Source organism: Theobroma cacao, chromosome 8 (genome assembly GCF_000208745.1).
Source record: "Theobroma cacao cultivar B97-61/B2 chromosome 8, Criollo_cocoa_genome_V2, whole genome shotgun sequence".
Classification (NCBI taxonomy): domain Eukaryota; kingdom Viridiplantae; phylum Streptophyta; class Magnoliopsida; order Malvales; family Malvaceae; genus Theobroma; species Theobroma cacao.
The window spans coordinates 2,942,283-2,951,668 of NC_030857.1; the positions used below are offsets into that span (position 1 = coordinate 2,942,283).

The following is a 9,386-nucleotide window of genomic DNA, read 5'->3' on the forward strand; positions in this document are numbered from 1 at the left end:
AACCATTTATATATATATATATATATTATATATTATATATATTATATATATATATCCATGAGAGAGAGAGGAGAGAGAGAGAGAGAGAGGAGAGAGACAGAGAGTGAGAGTTAATTTTATTCTTCAAACAAAGAAGTTGTCGATAAAGAATGTATGCATATAGTACTGTATTATCTAAACTACTGATTCACTGGACTTACTTTAATATCAGTAATTATTATCAAATGTTAAAAGAAAAAATCATTGCCTACATGTAGCCACCATGTTACTTTTTACGAGACAGTAAAGTATGAGATATTTTATCACATCGCCATCAATCTTCTTGTCCCATCTCTCTGAGCCAAATGCCCGACAACTTCCTCTATATAAGAAGGCCAATAGCTAGCAGGGAGAGTCGCTCGAAAGCCCTAAACTTCTCAGCTTTGTTTTACGGGCTAGCTTCTTCTATTTTAACTTAGAATATTCTCAAAATGTTTTCTGTCAAACAACTAGTTGAATCAGGTTGTCTCACTTCTGTTCCTCCCAAGTATGTCTTCAAAAATACAGAATCTGATGATTGCATGGTCACAGAACTAGAAGCAATCCCCACCATAGACTTCTCCCTTCTCACATCCGGTAATCCTGATGAGCGGTCCAAAGTCATCAATGAACTCCGCAATGCATGCCAGGAGTGGGGATTCTTCATGGTAAAATGATATATAAGTTCAGTTTATATAGTATATAATTTTTCTATTGAGGAAAATGTCTTAGTATGCGTATCTAATTAATTTCCAGGTAATAAATCATGGAGTGCCAGAGACATTGAGAAAGGAAATGATAAGGGCAACAAAAGATTTCTTCGATTTAGCAGGGGAGGAAAAGCAACAGTACACAGGGAAGAAGCTGTTTGATCCGATAAGGTGTGGAACGAGCTTCAATCCGAAGGTGGATAAGGTTCTTCTTTGGAGGGATTACCTCAAGGTTCACGTTCATCCCCATTTCAGTGCTCCTAACAAGCCTTCTGGCTTCGGGTAATGTTTCAACATCTGAGTGTTGGCTTGACAGGCAGACCCACACTCTAATACATGGGTCATGGATGACCACAACTCCATTTTTATTTTTAAAAGAAGAAATTTAATGAAAAAAAAAAAACTATGGTTCGGTCGGGCTTTAGATCAGTCATTTGAGCCTCGAAAAACAAGTACAGTTCCAAATAAATATTGGACAGCTACATAATATAGACACGAGATAAGGTATGTATATTAAGCACTCAGAAGTTATTTCATCAAATTAAATTGATGGTTTGGTAAAAAATTCGACAAAGTGACAAATTAGTTGTAGCAAAATTTTATATTGATCATGACATGGTACAAGATTTTTTATAAATACTTACTAACCTTATTCTAAATGATACTACTAGTATATCATAACTGGCATCCACCACACCAAGATTCAATTAGTTAAACAAAAATCCTTGTTCACCAATAGATTCTGACGCCTCATTTTGCATTGTAACTTTGTGAAGGTAAGATGTTGTCGGGTTTAGTCCCCGTGGCATGTGGCCACATACGCTACCAACCATTATTGCCACTCCGATCTTCCTTAATCTACATGCAAGTTTTGCCAATCCAACATCCAAAAATATTTATCAATTTTTTTGGCAAAAAAATATTTGTTAGTTTAGATACTTAAATTTTTACTTGTGTTCAAACTTCAAAGTATTAATTACTTTGTTTAGTGAGTGGTCACTCTTAATGACGGATGTTTCGCTTGCTTTTAACAGCAAGGTTCTAAAGGAATACTGCAAAAGAACTCGAGAAATGGCCAGTGAGCTGCTTAAAGGGATCTCTGAAAGCCTAGGATTGGAAGAAAGCTACATAAATGAGAAAATGGCAGTAGAATCTGCTGACTCCCATCAGCTGCTTGTTGCAAATATGTACCCGCCTTGTCCACAGCCGGAGCTTTCGATGGGTCTACCCCCCCACTCGGATCATGGACTCCTCACCATCCTCATGCAAAATGAGCTTGCAGGCCTTCAAGTAATGCACAATGCCAAGTGGGTTCCCATCAATCCCCTGCCTAACTCTTTTCTTGTCAACACCGGAGATCATATGGAGGTATGCCTTCCTATATATATATACCAGAGAAACTTTAGAGTTTATTTTTATTTTTAACCTTTTTAATACTTAAGTTGGGGGAAGGGGAGTTCTCATAGAAACTATACTATATTACAGTAATCCTGTAGTTTTATGTTGATGAAAGTGAACATGATATACGTTTCCAATATGAAAAAGGTATTCATGATTTGAAAGAGAAAAAGTTGACGACTTTTTTCGGGGAAACCATTAGGTTTGAGAGAGTTATTTTAGGCTGATCCTGGTGTTGTTTAATGGATACTATCATTGGCCTGCCTGTCAATTTCAGATACTGACCAACGGGAAGTATAAGAGCGTGGTGCATAGAGCTGTGGTGAATGACAAAGCAGCAAGGATATCGATAGGGACAGCACATGGACCTCCTCTTGACACAATTGTAAGCCCCGCAGCAGAGCTGGTGACGAATTTTGTCGGCCAATTCTCCCCGGCATATCGCGGAATCAAATATAAGGAGTATTTGGAGCTTCAACAAAGTAAAAGTCTCAATGGGAAATCCTGCTTGGACCACCTCCGTCTTTGAATAGGATATCCATCCTATTCATTTATAAGAACCTCATTATTGCTCATGTAACATCATGATGATTGTTCCCATCAAGAAATATGGATGGATGATTGAAATAACAACGCCGCTAAAATTGAAATTTGAGATTTGAGACTTGAGAGGTCGACTAGCGAGATAGGAATCGTAGCATGAATCATTTTTCCCATCAAGATGGATACATTATTAGCAAGCAAAGGGGAAAAAAATGGTGAAGAACTACCTTTTTCCTGATAATTTTATTGACAATTACGTCATACTCGTGATCATAGACTTAGCCCAGATTGCTATAGTTAATTATAAAAACATGCATTAATCGAATTTTCCTCAACTTTTCGTACTTTTTCAGGGTGTTGAATTAGACATTATGCGGATGTCAAATATTCCTAAACACGGTGAAACCGCTCCATCGCGGGACTTTCCTTTTGGCCAAATTTGACAAACAATTTCTTTATTGGATAATAACAATAGAAAAACCGTGCAGAGGGGGGCGGGGGGTCGACGATAAAAGTATGTAATTATTTTATTTAATTAATCAACAACACCTTTGCGTGTCTATTTTATGTATATATAGTTTGTCATAAATTATCGTCCTTTTAATGAACCTAACGGTCGGTTTCTCTTATCTTCTTCCACTCCAGATTTTTTCAGTGCTGTCATCTTTTTTTTTCTGATTTCGATGGGGTGCCAAAAAAAGCTACGAATTGTGTTAGGAATTCTGAAAGACAAGGCGTCATTGATTAAAACAACCTTGTCGACGAAGCGCCACAAATCTTCCGTTCGCGGCGTGATTCTACGCGCCACCACCCACGGCCCCTACGCCTTACCGTCGGATAACCGTATCGCCGCTGTTATTGCCCTTGGCCATGGATCACGCGCCACTGCATGCGCTTGTATCCAAGCTCTCATGGACCGACTGCATCGCACGAGTAATGCGTATGTTGCCCTGAAATGCCTCTACACAATCCATAATATCATAGGGAGAGGGTCGTTTATCTTGAAAGACCAGCTCTCTGTTTATCCTTGCTCTGGGGGTCGAAATTTTCTTAATTTATCGATGTTTCGAGATGATTCCGACCCGGAAATGTGGGAAATGTCATCATGGGTTCGATGGTACGCTGGAGTCTTGGAACTAAATTTGATGATTTCCGGAGTCATAGGTTATCACCTTTATTCTTCAAGCGCGAAGAATGACCGTAATAAAAAAGACAAGCTTATGGCTTTGTGGAACTCCGATTTACTAAACGAATTAGATGTTCTTGTCGATTTCGCGGAACACGTAGGTAACGCACCCCATTCGCTTTACCTGCAACGGAAGAGTTTGGTGTACGAGGTTGTAAGATCGGTCAGTGAAAACTATAGATTAGTCCAGCATGAAATCTCTCTCCGAGTTGCGGAACTCGGACTGAGAATGATGAGTTTGAGCTTTGGCGAGTGCACTCGGTTCCTAAACTCGTTCAACAGGTTCGAGGATTGCAAGGATAGGATATCTGTGCTGTTGGTGAATAGAAACAGGAACGATGACTTGAGGGATTTGGTACAAGAGACCAAGGCAAAACTCGTGGTAATCATGGAGGAGAAGAAAGAGTGGAAAATGTTATCGATTACGATGGGTGACGGAGACGGGTCGAGCAACTTGACCCTGCTGGCACCTCGTGGGAGGTGGGTGGTGGGGTTTTGACCGGGTCCCTTCCCCTGTTTTTCGCCGTTAATTACTTTTCCTTGCTGTATATGTTTTTCTTTTTTCTTTTAAAATGGCGTACATAATCATTTCAGGTGTAATGGATTCGAATCGATCAATCATTTTTTTTTAACGATTTTGCAAATCTGGGTGCCTTCAAGTCCAGTGGGCTTCCTAAGGCAGATTGTTAACGAACACTGAAAAAGCTCTCCCTTTTCCTATCGCCATTTTTACACCAGCTAATCCTTTCTACAGGGTTCCTGATATATGTATAGTATTGAGATTGATTGAAAGCACCTCTAAGTCTCTGTTTTTTTTGTTGAGATTCATAATAAGCATTATCAGTTGGAATCGATTATGATGGATAAAATAGGAAAATGAAGTTTCAATTTTGCAGTCTACCAATAGGAATGAATGGTTATTGCCCATGACAACACATAATCATGTTGATAATGTTGAGAACTTAATATCGTAGAAGTGGGTGTGTTGAGTTCATTTGTCTTTTTCCTTTTTGTTTTGATCTCTTTTATTTGTGCCTTAGTTCACTGTAGACACTGAACTCTGACCAATAAATAGTACAACCATCCGCCAACGAAGCTTTGAGTCGCTGATGCATAAACAATGAGGCAAACTGATCTTGGCCCAAACATTCTCCGCAAAGCGTTAGGCACACTAGATCCTCTTGCACTGTTACTAGCTTCTATATATATTTATCAACTAAAACTGATTCTTGACAGAAAGTGAGAAGCAAAGATGCTTAAATTAAGATCAAACTTAAACTGATAGTAAGATACTTGTGCTTGTAACTTGATCTCTAGTAGGTAATACAGTAGTTTACGAAAGTGGCCTTTAGGCACAGAATCGGACAACTGGATGCATTTTTGCTTCTTAACCTCGAAAGACCATGCACCCTGGTTACTCCATGCAAAGCAGAAAGCTCATTTGGCAGTCATAAGCCCAATCCGTGTTCAAAAAGAAGTCTAATTCCATATTCAGACTTCCATCGAAACCGAATTTGTAAGTCTTAAAGCCCAATCATGTTAAATATATAGGGTCTGCTTATGTAAAACAAAATGAAAATCTCCTGCTCCAATGGGTGTCCCTTTTCCTGTCCCTTCAATAATATTATGTGATGTGCATTCTCGAATCCAAAATCCTCTGCCCCCAATCAATGCCCAATTCTGTGTTCCTTTGACAAAGTAACACTTGTCTTTTTTTTTAATTATTAATTAATATATGTTTGATTTTAATCCTTTTTTTTCTCATATTTTTTTTACTCACAAAACTATTGTTTCTCCATAGCAGTAAGCGGATAATGCCTTTCTGAGAAAAAAAAAATTACTAGTTGATATTGCGATAAAAGATACAATTTGGCATCCATTGGGTTTGTTAATTAAACCAACAGTAGTAGGCAATTATATCATCATCCCTCCCTTCTAATCTCACTTATGACTACCCAATTTGAGATTCATGAACTGTTTTGGAAGAAATAAGCGTGGAGAATTAGGATAAGAGAGAAGAAAGAATTTATTTATTTAGGATTTATGAGCAGCACAATAGAAGAGAAAGCGATCGCTAAGCTTGAGAGTAGAATTTGGGTTTTGTCTTTTTTTTTTTTCTCTTTTTATTCATCTTTTAACAAATTTTGATCCCTTTCTTTGTTATATTGAGAGCAGAATTTGGGTTTTACCCTTTCTTTGTTTTCCTTCCTTTATTAGTTTCACAGTAAAATTTGATTCCTTTTTTTGTTATCTTGAGAGTAGAATTTGAGTTTTTGTTGTTTTTCTCACAGTAAAAAAATTTTTTATCTTGCATCGATGAGGATAAGAAAAAGACAAATTCATGTTTTTCTTGCCAAAAGAAACAAGCAGAAGGTCACCATTTATGAACCATCTGCTGATAGAGGAAGAAAACAGGAAATAAGAGACAAAAAGATTAAATCCAAACATGTATTAGTTAATAATTAAAAAGATAAATACATATCACTTTGTCAAAGAAGGAACACAGATTGGGGTAGAGGATTGGGATTCTTGTATTCTCACTAGTAATGATACTAAAACTTGTTTGTTTTCAAAACTTTCTTTCTCATTCATAATTTTTTTTTCCTTCCTTTCTCTCTCATATTCCTTTCTCTCCCACAAAAAGATTTCTCTTGTTAACCAGTAATGTTTTGTGAGAGAGAAAGAGGAAATATAAAAGAGAAGGTAAGGAAAAAAACTAATGAATGAGACTGAATGAGTTTTGAAATCATTATTAGTGGGAGTACACATGACACAATATTATTGAAGGGGTAGGAAAAGGGGCACAAATGGGGGCAGGAGATTTTCATTCAAGAAAACAATGATCAATGATATGGAAGATATATATTTCTTGGAGTGTGATGTAACAAAATTTCGCATAAATAATTAAAAGCTCCCAAATTCGGAGGGCACTAATAACTTTGCAAGATTTCATCTACCATGAGGGGGACTAGTTCCCTTCAATGTTTGTCCTCCGATTGATCATTCCCCCCACCTCTGTACTCTCTGCTTGGCTGTTTCAGCCTGTAAAATTAATTCCAACAAATGACAAATGAGACAATGTCACTCTTTAAATGAAATAAATACATCAACAATGTTGAAGGACGTCGAGTTCTACCTCCTTTTCCCAGTCGCTTCGCATTGTTAATATGGCCAAAATCACTGTCTGAACAGCAGTTCCCCCAAAGATCATCCCACCCCAAATGCCCTGGTTTGACCAAAACAAAGAGATTGTCAACATTTCCAGGGCAATGCAAATAGTTAACATCAATCCCAGATATTTCACTAGGAGCAAATACTTGTAGATAGAGAAATATTCAAAGTCCAATGGTGAAGGAAGGGATAAGCCTTACCCTAACACCCAAGTGGAAAACCCATCCCATCAAAAATCCAAGTGGGAGTCCAATAATATAATAGCAACCAAGGTTTACGTACGCTACAGTTGCTTGCCATCCGGATCCAACTGCCACTCCTGAAACAGTGAAGAAAAGAAAACATGTATCTAAAATTTAGTATTAATCAATTGAATGCTTAGTTGACCCGTCTTAGGAGGGAAAGTCACCTGATAAAACAGGTTGAACACTATTGAGGAGAATCGTGACGCCTAAGAGGTATGAAAGCTTATCAACCTCTTTGAGGACATCAGAACTCGAAGTGAATATCAATGCCACCTTGTCACGAAAGATGAAGATAAGTACGCAGAAGAAAAGACCAATGATTGTCGATTGCACCACGGAAACCTTTGTTGCAAATTTGGCTCCTTGGCCATTGCCTGCTCCAAGCTCATTAGCCACCCTTACTCTGCCAATATCAATTACAATTAGTTTTATCAGGTTCAAATTTTATTTGTTAAGATCAAAGACTTGCGAGTGAAAGGAGAAATTGGTTTTGGCTAAGTCATATTCCATTATAGATGCTAATTATTGATCCTAGTTTGGTGTGGATTGACATTCGGATGTTGTGCTCATAGTCATAATGACATTATGAACTTGAAGAATGTATTTGTCCTAGGAAGATATGCAATTCTATCTCTTAGAAGACAAATTCGTTTTTGGCATTCTAACAGAGGTCAAATTTTCTGCTAGCCCCTTTACCTATTACTATTATCAAACTTAGTCAACAAAGTGAAAGATTAGAGTTTTACAAAGATATGAAAAGATAGTTAGAAAGTCGATCGGAGAATTGACCAAAAGATGAAGGGGTTCTACTTTTGTGACAAATGGTCAAATATTATTAGTGTGTAATACTCTATAATATTAATTACTAGGGTGTATAATTAATGGGATTGAGAATTGTTTCGTACCCTGTAGCAGCCAAGAACGCCATTGGAATCATCATCTCCCACCCATTGATACTCATGCTGCCAAATCATAACAACCAAAGGACAACCGAGTCCAATTTAGACGTTGATGAATGAATAGTTTTAGAGAAAATATAACAAAAGGCACGAGAGTCAGAATCATTTTCTCCAAAGTTTTCTGGTTGAAGTAGGGACTTAATCGGATACAATAATACGTAATGTAATTCATCAGTAATTAATATTAGAAAGAATTCCTATTTGTGACTAATCATACTCTCACTTCGACTGAAAAGTAAAGCAAAAAAATTGCTATTTATGAAGGTATATTGCGTGGACTGGGAACCACCAAGAAGTGGAGGAATCAGGAATTAATTAGTGAGTAATGACATACCAGACAGACATGGCATCCACAGCCAAAGTGGAGGAATCAGGAATTAATTAACGAGTAATGACATACCAGACAGACAAGGCATCCACAGCCAAGGTGGCATTTTGCAGGTACCCAGTCATCAATATCAGTATCCTATAGTACCAATTCTCCAAGCTGCAAAGGAAAAGAACCAGAAGAAAGAAATGACTGATTGGTCAAATTAGAAGAATGAGATTTTAGTGGATATACCATAGCATGACTCCAGAAGCAGCAGAGAGTTTAAGGAACTCCCAGAGGCCATTAAATGCTTGTATAGAGAAACCTGTCCATGACAAAGGGCAGCCTCCAAGGACAGTGTATCCGTAAAGCCCCAAAACCCCGACCCACCACGAAATGTCCAGCGCCACAGAGGCACCGATAACACCCCAATCCAAGACGTTTACGAATAGCCAACTCGTCAACACATTGACCCCCAAGGCAACAAAAGAGACGTAGGCTAACACGCTAGTCTTGAGCTGGCTTTGCAAGAACCTTTGCAATGGGAACTGAAACGCGAAGCTAAAGTGCAAAGGGATCATCCAAGCTGCCACAATTCCTGACATCTCCGCCACGTCGTCTGGCTGTCCTAGAAGCTTCAGAAGCGGGGTGGCGAATACGTAGAAGGGCAATAGCAAGAAACAGCAGAGAAATAGAACAATCCATGATCTTTGCATGTATACCCCTAACATGTGATATTGCTTGGCACCAAAAGCTTGACCGCAAAGCGTTTCTAAAGCACTTGCCATTCCTAGCTGTTGGTCAAAACCCCCACACACCACACAACACCCCCCCCCCCCCCCCCCC

The 9,386-nt window shown here is 38.4% G+C and overlaps 3 protein-coding genes across 3 annotated transcripts in view; 2 read left to right on the forward strand and 1 right to left on the reverse strand.

Annotated features, from left to right (window-relative positions):
- On the forward strand, nt 391-2,781 carry LOC18591750 (protein DMR6-LIKE OXYGENASE 2). Its single transcript, XM_007018063.2, has 4 exons — nt 391-686; nt 775-1,010; nt 1,763-2,096; nt 2,404-2,781. Exons 1-4 carry the CDS (start codon nt 471-473, stop codon nt 2,653-2,655), a joined length of 1,038 nt encoding a protein of 345 aa, XP_007018125.2. The 5' UTR covers nt 391-470; the 3' UTR covers nt 2,656-2,781.
- On the forward strand, nt 2,887-4,743 carry LOC18591751 (putative clathrin assembly protein At4g40080). Its single transcript, XM_018126326.1, has 2 exons — nt 2,887-3,183; nt 3,315-4,743. The coding sequence occupies exon 2, from the start codon at nt 3,353-3,355 to the stop codon at nt 4,352-4,354; it is 1,002 nt and encodes a 333-aa protein (XP_017981815.1). The 5' UTR covers nt 2,887-3,183; nt 3,315-3,352; the 3' UTR covers nt 4,355-4,743.
- The window catches only part of LOC18591752 (protein DETOXIFICATION 27), a 3,606-nt gene continuing 509 nt past the window's right edge, over nt 6,290-9,386 (reverse strand). The window contains exons 2-8 of the mRNA XM_007018065.2: nt 8,793-9,334; nt 8,631-8,717; nt 8,177-8,233; nt 7,436-7,674; nt 7,227-7,345; nt 6,992-7,081; nt 6,290-6,897 (exon numbers count right to left, since the gene is read on the reverse strand). Coding sequence (XP_007018127.2) covers nt 6,856-6,897; nt 6,992-7,081; nt 7,227-7,345; nt 7,436-7,674; nt 8,177-8,233; nt 8,631-8,717; nt 8,793-9,334 — 1,176 coding nt within the window. The 3' untranslated portion in view covers nt 6,290-6,855. The remainder of the gene's footprint in view (nt 6,898-6,991; nt 7,082-7,226; nt 7,346-7,435; nt 7,675-8,176; nt 8,234-8,630; nt 8,718-8,792; nt 9,335-9,386) is intronic.